The sequence below is a fragment of the Antedon mediterranea genome, chromosome 3 (assembly GCF_964355755.1).
Source record: "Antedon mediterranea chromosome 3, ecAntMedi1.1, whole genome shotgun sequence".
NCBI classification, from domain to species: Eukaryota; Metazoa; Echinodermata; class Crinoidea; order Comatulida; family Antedonidae; genus Antedon; species Antedon mediterranea.
This window is the reverse complement of record NC_092672.1, coordinates 1,831,027-1,848,570: the sequence shown is the minus strand read 5'-3', so window position 1 is coordinate 1,848,570 and position 17,544 is coordinate 1,831,027. Positions and strand designations below refer to the sequence as shown.

Sequence of the window (17,544 nt, the reverse complement as noted above, 5' to 3'; positions counted from 1 at the left end):
TGGTTCCCACTAGCGACGCAACACAAGGACGTAACGCAACGCAAGTGAATTGACCAATCACAAGCGATGGCTTATTCGCTTGTGATTGCTAACTGTCTATAACTTCGCTTGTCATTGGTTAAAACGCTTGCGTTGCGTTTACGTCCTTGCTTGCGTTACGTTCTAGTGGGAACCAAGCTTAAAGCGTGGTTCCCACTAGCGACGCAACACAAGTTGTGTCATTGACGATCTACAGCGCCCTCTCCAAATAGAAAAGATAACTATTGTATAATACATAGTACAGTACACTGTTTATAGATTGTTTCATACTTGAGCGACTACGATGAAAAGAATGAATTAAAAGAGAGTTTATAATTCAACACAGGGCTGTGAGTGAGTCAAAACAAACGAAACGTGAATGTCAGAGTGTTTAATTGTATAGGCCTAGTCATCCAACCAAGGATCATACCAAGCGCTACTGCTGTTTATCTATTCCAGCCTTTTATAAAAATGTTAAGGAAGTTATACATTGTCTGCAGTAGTTGCCATTATGTTTATATATTGAGTGCGTTTTCAATACTTACAGTTGTAGAAGGAACACCAGTTACTAACGCGGGAGAGGCGGCGGTAAGTGGTCACCATTTTTGCCCCTGCCATGACAAAAGGAAGATATGGCACTTGTTGATGGGATAATAAGTTCCATTTCATACTTTCACGCAGAGCTTCTTTTGTAGTGGTTTTGGGTGCCGTGCTTTTTCCTCAGAAGTTGCAATGTAGGCCTACTTTCTTGAAAGAAATGAAATTAGTTGATCTTTAAACTAACGTTTAGCGTTGCCGTATTGCAGGATGCTTACTTTATTCAATTCATTTAGGGGGTCTATACATTTTTAAAAGTAATTTACTTCCTTTTGTTATCACGGGCTGGCAGCGACATTGTTTTGTTGGTCGTTTATACCCCAGGGGTTTATTTTTCAAGTTTGGTCTATGTCTACATGTTCACTATACCCTTCTTTTGCTAAGAGAAGATTAAAATCCTAATACATAATTTATTCGAAATAGGTTCAGTTATCGATTACGCAATTTACAGTTTTCAGTAAAAAAAAAAAAAGAAATCGTCGAATATAAACGACCGGGAATGACATTTGCATCTGAAGATGAATTGTTGAATAAACTGTGGTGATCATCAACATTGTAATGCTGTATTTTATATTCCTTTTATTTTTGGTAATGTATATATAAAAAGGCTTTCACAGCATTTAGTTAATTAATTAAAAGTACATTCTATGATATTATATCAACATACATTCTATTTACAAGTCCCATTGACCGGAATGTGTTTGACTTCGTATGCCTTCCATACCTATCAAAGCACGGTACAACCAGGGAAGAGTTGAATTCCACTCTTCACTCTGGTATAACAGATGAACAGGCCTATCTTAATTTTAGATACAGAATCTTCAAATCAAGATTATAAACAAAAGTGCTGATTATAATAGTTAATTTGCCACAATTTTTTTGAAAATGTTATTATTGTTTTTCTTTTTAGTGATTTAGATACTTGCATGAACATTGGAAATAATTAAATTATCGTTCTCCTCTCTAGCAATGCTATCTGATTGAATGCATCACTAAACAAACATTCCTTATGGGTCAAAACACAAGTTAAATACGAGTAAAACAATTTAAACACTATTTTGCCATCACTAAATAATTATTACTCCATTTATTAATTTCTCCATGCAACACGGAAGTTATATTGCTCAACATTATTCAAATTACTTAGTATGTTGTTACTATCTGAAAAAGTCCCGTTAACGAATTGAAAGGATTTGTTTAGTTGGATACAATGGTGTGCAGGTGAATCGTTAGTAATAGTGTTGGCATGCTGCCGGTATTGTTCGATTGTTCTTTGACAATTATTGTTCACAGATAGATTACCAGGTAAAAATTGTTTCAATATTGTAAAATGATACTGTTAAATTAGTACTGTTGCCATATTCAAATTCAACTGATGTAAGTCAGTTCACCAATCACACTTAAGTGAAGTGAGTAAATAAATAAATAGGATTGCCATTAAATATATATATGAAAATTCAACTGCTGAAAGCAGTGGTCGTATTCACAATCACACTTAAGTGAGATATTTCACTTAAGTAAATTAAACGTATTTAAGGATTTTCATTAAATATTTATATTCATTTAGATAGGAAACTTTTACATTATAAGTGAAGTACTGTCACATGATCTCTTACTTGACCAATCAATAACTGTGCTAATACATGGTTCAACTGATGCTTCGTGATGTTGAAACTTAAATTAAACTCTTGTGTGTTCAAAATGTTGAAAGGAGGCCAGGTTTAGAAAAGTTTTATACAATAATAAATACAATCTATTCTAAAGTCATATACAACAATCGATCTCTGTCGATATTTCAATCGGAACAATGTGCATTGTATTCAAAATTGACATGACCAAGATTGTCTAATTTTTATTTCACTATTAGTCTTTCTAGAGTTTTTTACATTTATTTTCTACTACTATAAAAGAGGTTTTCAAATCTTTGAAAAGAAGATTTTTTGGATGGTATTTGGAACTGTACTTCATGGTGGGAACTGTTATTGAGGAAGTCTAGGTGGCCACAAAGTCCCATGTGTAGCCACAAAGTCCCACGCTTAGCGCAGCCACACAGTCACACGCGCGTAGCAACGAAGTCCCACGCGTAGCCAGACAGTCACACGCGCGTAGCCATACAGTCCCACGCACGTATCCACGAAGGGCCTGTTTCTATTGAAAAATAAAAAAAGAACGGTTTTTTGGAAACCGGTTTCGGCTGTTGTTTATAAATAAAGATCGCGTTGCAGCTCAATTTTTACTCCAATAAAACCGGTTCCGTCCATGTGCGTTCGTTATGAATGACGTCATTATATACACCACAATGCAGTTCGTTAGGCGGAAGCGCGATTTGATCGAGGTCATGTTTACTTTTTTTCGCATAGCGCGATCCCCAAGAAATAGCATCCATTTCATCATAGAAGGGGGAATTATTACCTGAAACGTTATTGTGGTCCTTGGTTAAAGTATACTGTAGGTACGTCGCACCCTCTGATATTGTCAAGTTGAACTCGTCTATTTTTCACACGCTTTACAATATTCTTAAAAACATGTAGGCCTATAGTACGCGAGTATTTCTTCCGACTCCCGACAAGTCCCCTCATCTTCTTTCCTTCACATATTTTTTACGAACCTCGTAATGGCATCGGTCAACATTTTTTAGTTAAATAAAATACTCACTATCTAGAGAAATAAAAATGACTTAGGCCTAGGTCCTATCGCGCGAGTTTGACTGCGAGATGACCGCAATCATCCCAGTGCAGCACACTGCAGAGTTCAGTTTTTGGGGTCAAATTGAGACCGCGATTGTGTTGCAGCTAAAAATTGCTCCGCGGAAACCGGTTTCAGAACGGTTCTTTGCGATCGAGACCGCAATCAATTGGGGTTTTTGAAACCGTTTTTAAGATCGGTTCTTTTTTGTGGTTTTTTGTGGGGACCCATTTCTGCTGGCAAGAAAAAACGGTTCTTGAAAAGAACGGTATTCAAAACCGTATTCTCTGCTCTATAGAAACAGGCCCGAAGTCTCACGCGTAGCCATACAGCTAGCTGGAAAGTGGAGAAAGTTCTGCAAACACACAACCATCAGATAAAAATGAAATCTCAATATCTGTTCCCTAGAAATGACATGATCAATTCAGATTAAAAAACTAAAAAAAAAAAAATCATTAGGTCCGCTCTAAAATATTTCAATAAACAAACCGGGTAAATCAACAAATTCTACAATTGAGAACCAACCACTGAGACAATGAATGAAGGCCTAACGGGTTTGTTGTGGCAAAGTTGGATCATGGAAGATAAACTAGTCTAATTCCTGCATACTTTATGTATAATGTGCTCAATAGATTATTATTACTGCTTTCGTGTGTATTTATTGACCTGTAAAAACTTATTTTATTGGCTGTTGGTGAATTCTATTCGCGCGCGCGTGATTAATCAGTGAGGGTGGAGTAAAGCAATTGATACGTTGAAAATCGATTTTAATGTCAATAAAAACATAGACTTCTTACTGATCGCAACATGCTGTATGCATATGCATGGCGTCGCAGCTTCACTTATTAATTGTTAGTCATATGACAATAACAATACATAACATCTATTTTAATAATCTATTTAAATAAATCAGTGTGCTTTATAACAATATTTCATGCAAGGTTAAAAGTCACACTAAAACGAAAGCACAAAATGCAACCAGCTGAATAGCTTTCTCAGTTTGCCGATTTTAATGTTTTTTTATCAGTATTTTTTTCTTTTCGTTATTCTTTATGACAAGGACGCCATTCTAATTTTTAGGTGGTCCAAAAATATAATCAGATATCGTATCTATACTTTGTTTGTGTTGGTGCTACTACAATATCGTTATCATTTCCTTCATTTCTTTTACTAAATAAATGCATCAACTAGAACTGCTTTATTGTTTTCTAGACTTTTTGTAGAGGTCATGTTTATCTATAATTATGGATTTAGAATATTCAATTTGTTACGTCATCGGATTTATTTTAGGCAGTTTGTTTCGTTTTCAAAACAACAGTGTGAACACTTCGCATTGTTTGCTGTCAACAAAGCTATGCTTGACAATTCTTTTAAAAACCGTTTAGAAACTAGTTTCCAATGATGATGTTTTTAAAGTATAGGCCTACAGATCAAAATACGTGAGAAAAGGTAAAGAAACGTTGCTAAAAAATAGAAAAATGAACTTTTATGTTCCAAATGATGTCTGTAACTTCTACGTGCTACGAGACCTTGTGTACTTTACTGGTGTCAAATATGAACTTTGCTGTTTAAACATCCACCAGCCTCTTTTCCATTGACGTTAACATTTTTATAGAGTATGTAAATATAAAAAAGAGCGGAGATCATCATGCGATATCTTTTAACTGACATCGACGATATGCCTAGAGCAATATTTCGTACACCTCGAAATACTGCAGTAATGTACTGTATTAGTATTCCAAAGAATTATCGTTTTAAAACTTCGAACTGGACGTTAAGCTGGTGATTCTAGGCTGTATAGGACCATAATAGTAACATGTACACATGTACACCATTATAACATATTCAATCAGTATTTTATATTAACAACTTTAATGCTTTTTCTTATATATTTATTGTTAGGACCGGTTCTAAAAGAAGGAAATTAATGTTTTCCATAATAATATGTTAATATTTAACTATAACTGTTCGATACAGCAACACAGTTGATTGATTTAATATACCAATTGTTAGAATTCGATACCAGCGCATTTATCTGGACTTCTGTATCTGTACTTTATGCATGGAGGTATAAAAATAGAACTCTATGGTTTATGTGTTTACGTTAACTAATTTTAGCATTATTAAAAATAACAGACATTAAATCGTTGATATTAAACTATAATAAATTAACTGATTACATAAACAAAATGTATTGTATAAAGTAATTCAACAAGAAAGGTATAACATAATTAAATGTGATGGCAGCGAGATTAGTATAGTAGTACGTGACGACGCGAGTTTTATTACATATTGTCTATTTGACCGTTAACAGTGACAATAGCAAAAACTGCCTGTCACCGTAGAGATATTATAATATTTCTATGCTGTCACTAACAGCGTATTGGTTATTGATGAATATACTTGCTTAGTTTTACAAGTTGCAGCAAATAATCAGCTTAACACTATTGAACAAATAGATATATGTCAGACAATAGACAATGGGATCCTATCACGTGTTATACGCAGATCACCGAGGATTAGGGATTCCAGTACAGAACATTGTTAAAAGTGTTACTACTCTGGTATTGATCTAGGCCTATGGAACCTAACCACATCCACCGTGGAAGGCCAGTACTGAAAATAGCATTTAGACCATGGTTAGATATCAGACTTGGTTGCCACTTGGACGCAACGCGCGACGTAGGTGCACCGCAAGTAATTTGACCAATCACAACGCGTGTGTCATCCGAACCGTCGTTTGTTATTGGTCAACTCACCTGCGTTGCGTCCAGTTCAGAACCAAGTTAGGATAAGCACATATGAGATAACCAACGGTGAACGCATGAATTAAAAAAAAGTTTTACATGCGTCGTTATTTCACAGTTACTAGTTCATGAAAATGAATTTATCATAAACAATTATATTTAACAAAAGAGTTGAAATAACGGTCTTCTACACTATTTACGTGCCTCTCCTAATGAAACCCTGTTTGTGTTTAAAATATCAATGGGGAGAGAGAATGTGGAAAGGAAGGTGATGTGGTTCTCTTTGTTTTGGAGATCATCCAGCATTCATCACGTAGCACAACCAATAAGACATTATCCAGAGGTTTTGTGCCAGACGCTTTCTGACAAGAAGAGAAAGATGAGAATGCCAATCAATATCATCAACAAAATGCTGGCCTGGGAAAAAGTCAAGTGCTGGCCTGGGAAAAAGCCAAGTGCTGGCCTGGGAAAATGTCAAGTGCTAGGCCTGGGAAAAGCCAAGTGCTGGCCTGGGAAAATGTCAAGTGCTGGCCTGGGAAAAAGCAAAGTGCTGGCCGCGCCTGGGAAAACGTTACGAATTACTAAAAGAAGCCGAGAAAGCAGCAATGTTGGTTGACGAATACGAAACAAATCTTGATTGCATCTTTCCGTTTTTATGACAATTTAATATCCTAGGCTGGGCCACTACCACTGTAGAAAAAGTACAATCTAAACAAGAAGTTCCGTTATTCCTGGTGGATTTTCATTTCGGCCGATTTGTAAACTTTAAGATTATCAGATATGAACATCATTCTCACAAAAAGAACAACATCATACAAGTTGTAAGACAAACCGTAATCCAGATTGAAAGGGTTCCGATACAAATTTTGAACGGTATTATTGAGAATATCTAAACACACACAGATTCTGAATTGATATTACGCGGTACGGCACGATTAAATTAGATTAAAGAGACGCCGATTAGTTTTCGATAACCACAAATTATGAGATTTACACAACTTACAATTTACCTAACAGATTCTACAAAATATAAATCAGATAAAGAGAAACCCGACTAAAATGACAACACACATGTGTATAATAGACAATGTATAATATTTATAAGGAAATTTGCCTTCACAGAAATTAACAATGGCTTTCACACGAATCTATCTATTGGCGGGTCCTGTCAAAGGGTACCAATAGTGTCACTATTGTGTACCTCTGTGTTTAGGACGCGGTTGATCAAAGAAATCGCACGTTACGTGTGAATAAAATTAGGTGACTTTATATTTGGCAGAATTTGTTATTTTTTATAGAAAACTCCTTATATAATTTAGAAAGATTTGTCTGCTACTTGGAGACGCACAATATGGACGCCTATGGCATGTCTTACAAGCATGCTTAGCTTTGTGATATGGACGCCTATGGCATGTCTTACAAGCATGCTTAGCTTTGTGATATGGACGCCTATGGCATGTCTTACAAGCATGCTTAGCTTTGTGATATGCCCAAATATGTAGTGGTATAACTAATAAGGTAGTGATATGACATCATCATGTCCATATATGGGCACATCACATTTGTTTGTCACATAAAGTTTGATAGTGTAGACAGAGCTTTAGTTTAGGTTCTAGACTATGTTTCTATCTAATATTAGTAAAAAGATAAATATGTTAACATATATGGCGTTTCATTGGTATAATACTTGAGCTCAGAAACTCGTAGTATTTTCCAAAAAAAATGAAACGCCGGGAACTTTTATTATAGGGTATATTGCCCACTAATTTTTATCATGGGAAAACCACATTGGTAACTTTTTATAGTCACCTTGTGAAGTTTATCAGTTAAATTATTTTAATCTGAAAGTATTAAAGAAAGTTTGACGTCATGAGATGAGAGCGTTCTCATAACTTACACTGATAATCATATTCTTCTTCTTATCGTTAGTTAATCGTCTTTTTATGATGAGATAAAAGATATCACTATCATCAATGTAATCATTATAATCTAAATCAGGCCTACTATGTTTAAGCATGGGAGAGAAAATACATGTATTTTAGCCTAGGGTAGAATAGTTTATTTCCTGCACGATAACAACCAAACTATTAGGAAACAAACAATGTAATTATTTGTGTTTACGTCGAAAAAAATGTTACGCATGGTGATTTATATGTCATGGGAATTCGATATTTTTGTACCTACAACTAAAGATTTACAAAACATTGTGGTGTACGCTCGATCGATCTGTACACCAGAGTACAATTTATTTTATTTTTTTTAAATTTTATTCAGTTTACAACCAACAGCGATGCAACCGCCACTAACAGGTTGGTTCCCACTAGGAGGCAACGTAAGGACGTAGACGCAACGTAAGGTATTTGACCAATCACAAGCGATGGATTATTCAAACTGTCGCTTGTCATTGGTCAACTCGCTTGCGTTGCGTCCTAGTGCGAACCAAGCTTAAAACAAAAGGAGCTAGTAATGCGCCCTCTTTATCGTCACGCAAAATTGCACAACGGAATATTAAGGACGCCTTATTTCCAGGAGGCTTTCTAAACGTTTTATTTTCTAAATAAACTTTAATAGCAACAAAGTCGATCACATTGGGCATTAAATTCAGTAAACAAACATAAATTGTAATGTTTGCTTTTCACCGCAAGATGCTAGTAGGCAATAGTTACGCCTTGGAATACCGGAACTATCTATTAAAAAAAAATAAAAAAATCTAGGTTTCATTTCTTTATTCGAATTCATAAAATAACACAACATAAAAAAAAAACAAAGAATGAATTCAGGGTAACACAAAAAAGTAACCAAAGGTCAAACTTATTTCCATTGTGGCCCTTAAGTTCAATTGCTCAATGCTCACGGGCATATCAAAATTACAAGACATTTATTCGATGTATTGTTTTGTTTATGTCAAATACTGGTACCGCCCATACCGTCAAACATTTTTTTTTTCAAAAGCTGTGATGCATTGAAATCTTTCATAGTATTCGTTCAATGCTTTTCTATAAATTGAATTTTACAATGTTTTCATCAAATAAAATGGTCGCGTGATAATTATAGTTTGAATACCTGGTGCCATCTAACCACTATATTTGGTCGAGCAATTTATGTCTAGTGTCTGTGTACGTAGCCCAGGGTACAGCACTGGAGGCTTTTTTTTGTAGTTCTACAGTCAGTATCATGTAGTACGCCCGCGCGCGAGCTCACGTGCATGTGATCTACACGTACATCAAACGTCCTTAGTGGATAACAATTGACCGTATTTCCAATCAAAGTTTGAAGAAGAAATTCCCGACGGAATACCGAATAAATAACTTGTTATCGAAAACATTTATAGCGGCGCCAGTTTTGTCGTCGGTAAAACAAGTCAAAAAGTTGTACAAATTATACGCCGACAGCGTGACAATGCTTTATTGCTCGATTTGTATTTGTCTTTGTATTCTCGGTGCAATTATTTACAGTACATTAACAATGCTTATTCCCGGAGTGGGATGGTATGTCCATCAGAAATAGGTCGGTGGTCACACGGTTTACGATGATCTTTGATCTGCGGATATTGTGTCGTTGTTCGTCACCTAGATCTAGAATCAGTAGCGTAACGGCTATGAGCGCTCACTGACTAAACCCTGGAGGTTATGGGGGACCTTGATGAGTAGTGCACAGAGGCACAGGCATTAAATATGTCGAAAATGCTAAAAACGCCCAAGGCATCCAGCGTCGGAGGGTTTCTAAACCAGGGGCCTCAGACCTCCGCGTTACGCCACTGTCTACACTCAACCAAAACTGTGCAGTGTCGAAGCAGGGAGTTGATGTACTCCCTGGTCGAAGTGTCGAGTTTGGTTGTAAGCACGCGCGCCCCATCAATGTCTCCCCAATCATCGTTGTGAATATTTAAAAAAAAACTATGGCAAAAATATGGAAATGTATATCCACACCTGTACGTAATTCTGGTCTGTATGATTATTTTATCTGCATGATGTTTACAGATTGTTTTTTGTTTAATTTTAGGAGCATTTAATAAAGTACGAATACTTAGAGGAACCTGATCCAGGGGCAAACACGGACATCAGTGCTTTCGTTGAAGCTCTTAAAAAATACCAAGCGACCGGAAATATACCTCAGACAGGTATGGAATGCTTGGGAAAACGACGACAGACTACATAATAATATATAAGGACTTTCGACTGGAAACGAAATATTAAGTAAACTGTAGCAATAGAAACAATAGTGTTAAGGAACCGTATTGCTGATTTCAGTGACAATAGTTTGTGATGGTCACTCTTATGTCCGCTTACCCACCGACGTTATTAAAGCAACGGAGTGTCCGGCTCACCGGTCCTTGTTTTTGTTCATGAATGTTGTCTGGTATGTGTGTACTGTACATAAATGGTATCCAAACTGACAAGCACCCGCTTCTTTTGGTACTATTGAACACTGGAATTATGAATGAATATTTTAAAACAAGTCTTTGCGCTGCTGCCGAGTGACTGAACAATGGGGGAGGGCTTTCAGTTTTACGAATATTTTATTACAATTATTATTACAATTATTACAGGCGAGCTTGATGACCCCACGCTAACGTTGATGAACACACCAAGATGCGGCCTATCAGATAAAACAGACACTTCGTCCAGTGGTAGATCAAAGCGGTATTCGCTGCATAGCACCAAGTGGGACCGCAAACATTTAACGTGGAATATTTTACGATACACCGTCAAAGTAACGCCTTCACAACTTGATGACGCAATTGAGACTGCATTAAAGGTAAACCGGAATACGATAAACAACCTAATGAAGAATTTAAAGATGAATGGCATGATGATGACGAGGATGAAGTTGATGATGACGATAGATAATAATAATAATTTAAATGATACTGATGATGATGACGATGATTATGGCGATGAAGATGATGACGAAGATGATGGCGATGATGATGGTGACGGTGTATTGATGATGATGATGATAAAGACGACGACGATAATGATGATTATGATGATATTGATGATGAAGATGATGGGCGTGATGATTGGTATTGAAGGTGATAGTGTTTAACCAGATCCTGGTGGATGTCACGTGACCTGTTGACTCACACCAGACAAATCCAATTCTATAAAATATAGATATGCCATACATATGTTTATACTTATACTTATTAATGCATGTTTCTATATAATTCTACTAAAATATAATCTGTTCCTTTCACAGTATTGGTCGGACGTATCAGGGCTTACGTTTGAACGCAAATATATCGAAGACCCTGACATCATAGTCTTGTTTGCTGAGCCTTATGATGATCACGGTGACGGGATAGTCTTCCAAGGCAAAGGCCAAGTCCTGGCACATGCTTTCTACCCGGGTAGTGGCATCTGGTCCGGTGATGCGCACTTTGATAACAGTGAAACGTGGACGGTGGGTGTAACAACTGGTGAGTTTATTGACGACATAACTACGTCATGTTAATTCATTATGCGCATGCGGTGAAGCTTCCTTGCACTACACTTCCATGACAGTTGCTTACTTCACCTCTACAAAGCTTTCTAGGTTCAGGCGATTGACGACATGACATGAACTAACCTGTGTCGTGTCTGCGTAGTCGGTCGTCGCAACCCGCATCAAAGCAATTCGCATTTCGGTGTAACAACGGCGACGATGACGTTAACGGCGACGATGACGTTAAGAACGACGACGATGACGTTAACAACGACGACGATGACGTTAACAACGGCGACGATGACGTTAACAATGGCGACGATGACGTTGACAAAGACGACGCCAACGTCGTTGCGTTACCCCGTTAAAACAAAATATATAATTTTTATTTTTCCAAGGGACAAATATTGTATCGGTTGCCACACATGAATTTGGACACAGCATTGGCTTAGCACATAGTAACCTATTCAACTCAATAATGTGGCCGTGGAATAAGGCATATAATGCACACCTAGAACTAGATCAAGACGACATAAATGGAGCCCAAGAACTCTATGGTAACAGATAGATTTAACTGGTTATATTTCTGATAAGAAATTACAACATTTCTAGGAACAAAAGTGTTTTAGAAAATCATTTGAATTGGTGGTAGCAACCGCCCGTTATTTAGTACAGTACCGTAAGCTTAGAACAGGTCATAGGTTATTAATAAGTACTTCTAATAGATTTACTCATTCTGAGGCCTACTGGTAAAATATGACAGTTATTCTGATGGAGTGTTGAAAGCTTAGGGTCAAAGGTCACAACATTCATCCGACTGGGTTCTATAGAACATATAGTACCTCTAGATATTTTTCCCCTAATCGTTTTTTATTCTCGGTCTGAATATAAATTTGTCCAGTATAATAGGCAAACGTCGTAATAAAGCATCTCCTGTGTGTCACATTGTCACATATGGAGATAAAGTATTGAGAATTATTCCACACTGTATATTTATTTAATCCATGACAATTATTGCAGGAGCACCAACTATTTGGTATCCACCTACTGATTCGTATCAACCAACTGAACGTACGAAAAAGCTGACAGAAGCACCAACAGTAACAAAGCCGTTCATACCCAGTAATTGCCAAGTGGAGTTCGACACAATAACAGTCGGAGCTGACGGAGGAACTTACATATTCAAAGGTATTTGTTTTACAAATAAAGTTCAATTTTGACTGAGACATCCCTTTCAATGGACACCCATATTCAGTGGACGCTTTACATGAAACCAACAAGGAGTTTTAACACTGCGGCCAGACCTATTCAGGGGACACCTTTGTCCGTATGACGAGTCGTCTAATCGGGAGAAAATTAAACATGTTTAAAGTTCTCCCGACGACCTAAAAACTACGCCCTACGCTATCTCAAGATGACTCGTCTCGTCGGGATTAAATTCAGACAGTACCGACGAAGCAGACGTTTCGTCGAGCCTCGGCGTACGACGCAGTCTGAGTTGGCCTTTAGGAATAGGAAACTTAAGAGGCGTTCTAGAGATAGATGACAAAAACCTCTCTTCAGTCATGCTACAGTGGCAATGACCACCTGATTTAGACCGTAGTACAGATAGCCGACTCCCAGTACTGTATCTAAATTTGTCCACTTTGTCTTTCACACGCTGGTCCTAACCTCTAACCATTTTTTACGGATTTATCATACATATATAACACTGGAAAAACACTATCATAATATGATAGTGTTTGTCCTGATTCACATTATGGATTTAAAGCACTGAGAATCCAGCACAGAGCAGACCTATAGTGTGAATCAGTGCTTATCTGTCTTTTTCAATCTCTATAATGAAGCTTTTTGTCCACACTTTATTTTAGGTAGATATTACTGGCAAATGATTGATCGTAAGGTGTACATCCCTAAGCTAATTGATAGTACGTGGCCTCATCTCGCGGCAAATCTAGATGCCGCTGTAACGGTTAAGAACAGTTACATCTGGAAGGATCGTGTGGCCAAGACTTACTTTTTTAAGGTATTTTGAATTTCAGTTTTAAGAATAAGATCGCGAATTTTTAAAACTAAGATTTAACTGTCTGTGTATGCACCACATACAGCATGCATACATAAATCTAGGGTCAGTGGAGCAGTAGCCTTCAATAATGAAGTTTGCTCCTATAAATGGAAACTATAATAGGCTTTTACTGATACACACTAAAGTTCAATTTACACGGCGGACAAGCGGTAGGCCGAAAACCGCGTAGCTTACAATCTATCCTGAGCGGCTTTCCGCTCAACCGCCCGTCCTCTCCGCGTTTTGTGCAATAATGATTGTAAAATTCATTTTTTCCTGCTTACTGTTAGTCAATGTCAATGTAAATTGAAATTTAGGCCTAGGCCTAATCTACAAAACGAAATTGTATAGCGTTAATCATTATGTTGACTGGCTATTCATTAACATTTAGGATGTTGAAAGATTAGGCTACGACATTTCAACGATCGAAAAGTATGAAAAATAAATTTAATTTATCACGATTTTATAAATGTTCAATAATTTTTCAGGGTCGGCAGGTCTATCGGTATACATTGTACAATCTTGATATGGGATTCCCACGTGATATAAGTACAGAGTTCGGTGGGTTTCCGTACGATGTAGCTAAATTGGATGCGGTTGTGGAGGGTATAGGAAATGGGCAGACTTATTTCTTTACAGGTAGGCCTTTCATTTGGGTTTTCACTCAGTTTCTACAGGCCTACTACTAGGCCTAGTTAGGCTATAGACATGCTAGAAAGTATACTGTCATGACATTCCATACGACCGGTTTTCGCGATCGGGACCGGCTTTATTGGTCTCTTCCGATTGGTTGGAACTTCTTTGATTTGACCTATCACAAGCAACGACTCTTATCGATCGGGACCGCCTGTACTGGTCTCTTCCGATTGGTTGGGACTTCTTTGATTTGACTTATCACAAGCAACGACTCTTATCGATCGGGACCGCCTTTACTGGTCTCTTCCGATTGGTTGGGATTTCTTTGATTTGACCTATCACAAGCAACGACTCTTATCGAATGCTTTTTCAAAGGAAGAATCATCGCTTTTGTTAGTTCAAACAACCTCTTGGATATAATAAATAGATATTGGATAAATAGATATATATTACAATTAAAATACTTTAGCATTAAACATTGTTAAAAATTTTTCTACTTATCCAAAGATCCAAACAAACTATATAATATTAATTCATATATTTTCAGGTGATAGATTCTATATCTACGATTATTCTGAACAAATATCCGGGCCATTCTCCATAGGATCATTTAAAGGTATACCGCCATCCATCGTGGCAGGCGTGCAGTGGACAGATAACTACCTCTACTTTTTCTCTAGTTACGGCTGGTATTATCAATTTAGTCCGTGGAACTTTAACGTAAATTACGGATATCCTAGGCTAACAGTCCAGGATTGGTTTGGGTGTGGTTTAGGAATCCAAGCGGGCGAAACGCAACCAACAGCGGCAGCAATACCAAACAACAACCTAGCAATCGATAATTCAAGTCCAAGAAAAACTATACATTTTTTAACACTTTTTATATCGTTTTTGTTATTTATAATAATCAATTATACTAACTAATTAATTAAGGTCATCTCATAGGATATTTTAAATATTGAAAGATGTGGTGGTTGTTCATTATATCAAACCATGGAGTTCTCCATGATCAAACATATTATTCGATAAACCACATTGTGTATTGGGTACCCGGTTAGATCAAGACACAACATTACTCTGATTACTAGCTGCATTATAGGAGTATGTTTCCAGACGTGTTTGATCCAAAAAATGACCAGGGTAATAATGTCAAGCACTGTGCAATAGGCGCTTTATAAGAACGAATAAATTACGAAACGAATAATTATTATTATGAATGAACCACTGATGATGGATCACGTGGGATCATCGTTTCTGTACGGCGTTAGCAAAGATTATCCCACCAGAGCAAACCGTGAAAGTTTGTGTGTAGCGCAGTGGTTGGTTGTGCGTCAAGCCACAAACTTGACTATAATAGGAAAAAAAACCCGTATATTGTGATATTTGTAATGTAAACGGGTATATTAGTCTTTCTTATCTATATGACCTATTAACTATATTTAGGCATAAACAATAAATTAGCATATTTTTTAGTAATTGTAAAAAGCAAGGCGATAAACAAAATACTGCAGGCGGTATATTGGTAAGTCGCCTTGTTTGTATTGATTTATAACTGAGATATTAGGTTTATTTGTCACTGTGAGCTTGGTGAAATCATTTCTTCAAGTTTAAGTTGTGAGCAATAAAAGTTGCCTCACATTTGAAACATTTTCGCGGAGGTGTTTCGACAGAGATCAAGAAAAACAAACCGAAGCAATGAATTGGGTCGCTGTGACCAATCACTGGACATCAGGTGTCGGGCCGGACCATTAGTGCCTTGCCTGTACATGTTTGATTACATATTATAGTTATATAATTAGAGTATGTGTACATTCCTATATTTAAATTTAGGCTTTATCATGTGTCTTCCATTTTTAGACCAAATTTTAAAATCTATTCTCGTGTTTTTTTAATAAAAGGAAAATTATTAAAATACTGTGTTGACGTTTGTGAGAAAATAAGGAGTTTTCAATTTGCGACGATCTAGGACCTAAGGTTAGTTATGTCATGTTAAATAATTATGCGCATGCGGGGACATCAGGAGGATGCGCTTCCACGACACAGTTTCCATGAAGCTGCACTGTGCGATCTTTTTTATAAAATCGGTTTTGCAAAAACCGTTTATTCGAATTTTTCAACAGAAATAGGCCTTTAAGGAAATAAAATAAATATGCTTTTTTCACACGCACTCCTTATTAAGTTGATGCCGCGTACAAAATCCATAACACAATTTAGTATCAACAATTGAACGCCTGCGTAAGTAAAGTGTGATAGTTGAAATTTCGTTATATAAATAAATAGCTACTACATTGCGAAATAAAGCGAATAGGCTTACCAACTATTTTTAATTGTGAAAGGTAATCAACATCAAATTGAGTTTGGCATACATGTTCACTGGAAAGAAAATAATTGAATTATCAAAACAATAAAACGAGGTATTGTTTGCAATTTCAACAATATCGTTTTCAGTATCAACTTACAGCGTTTGAGTGGTTTGTGGTAAACGAATGACTGTACAAAAACAATCATTTGTTACGGATCAACGCGGTAAATAAATACAACTACGTATGTGCGATTTCTGTTTGGCAAAAATCAATTCACCGTCCGTCGTTAAATTAATGCTAGGTATATTGCTTAAATAAATAGGTTTGTAAGCCTACAGTTTGTGTCGTACTTAGCCTGTTTACCCGCTAGCGAATCGAACTTTTCTTAGGGCGCGTTTATACAACACGCTATTACACGCATATTCTACACGCCTACGAGAAGTGTGTTGTATAACAACAAAGAGATTCCGTGTAATGAGATTTTAATTGCAAAAAAGGCTACTTGGCTGAATCCTAAAATTTGGTGGATTCCCGGTCGCCGTTACCGTGTTGGAAGTGTCCTCAGGGTATATTTTGACCTCTCGTTAAAACAGGTCGTAATATCAATCATGTCATGCGACGTCTAACAAGATTGGGCCCATTTATTGCTGCTTCGCTGCCAGCAATCATCCTCCTACCACGTCTTACGCCTAGCCTGGTAGGGCCAACTCGTAGTGGTAGTAGGCCTCTATAGACTATCGTTTCCCACTCCAAACAGAATAAAAAATAACATCGCAAAAATGGCATCTTCTTCCATAGTGTATAGATGAAACAATGAAACCCTTAAAATAACTTTTATTAATTTAAATGAACCGAGAACAAAATAAACAACAATGCAAACGTGAACGAATACAATAATGAAAACGGTAAAAACCGCGCGAATACATCGGACAGCAGCGAGGAGGCGACGATGATTTGTTGACAACCCAGCCAACAATTCAATTCAAGCGATCAACGATTTGACCTTTTATCCTAGCATGCACTGCGTGTTGATGAAACTTCCGGTACAACACGGTATCGTGATTTC

At 37.0% G+C, this 17,544-nt stretch overlaps 1 protein-coding gene across 1 annotated transcript; it reads left to right on the top strand.

Annotated features, from left to right (window-relative positions):
* The first annotated feature begins 348 nt into the window (after positions 1 to 348).
* Positions 349 to 16,096, top strand: LOC140044480 (stromelysin-2-like). Its single transcript, XM_072088999.1, has 9 exons — positions 349 to 606; positions 10,050 to 10,167; positions 10,597 to 10,805; positions 11,250 to 11,469; positions 11,873 to 12,031; positions 12,495 to 12,662; positions 13,346 to 13,500; positions 14,028 to 14,178; positions 14,723 to 16,096. Exons 1-9 carry the CDS (start codon positions 490 to 492, stop codon positions 15,097 to 15,099), a joined length of 1,674 nt encoding a protein of 557 aa, XP_071945100.1. The 5' UTR covers positions 349 to 489; the 3' UTR covers positions 15,100 to 16,096.
* Positions 16,097 to 17,544: the final 1,448 nt, after the last annotated feature.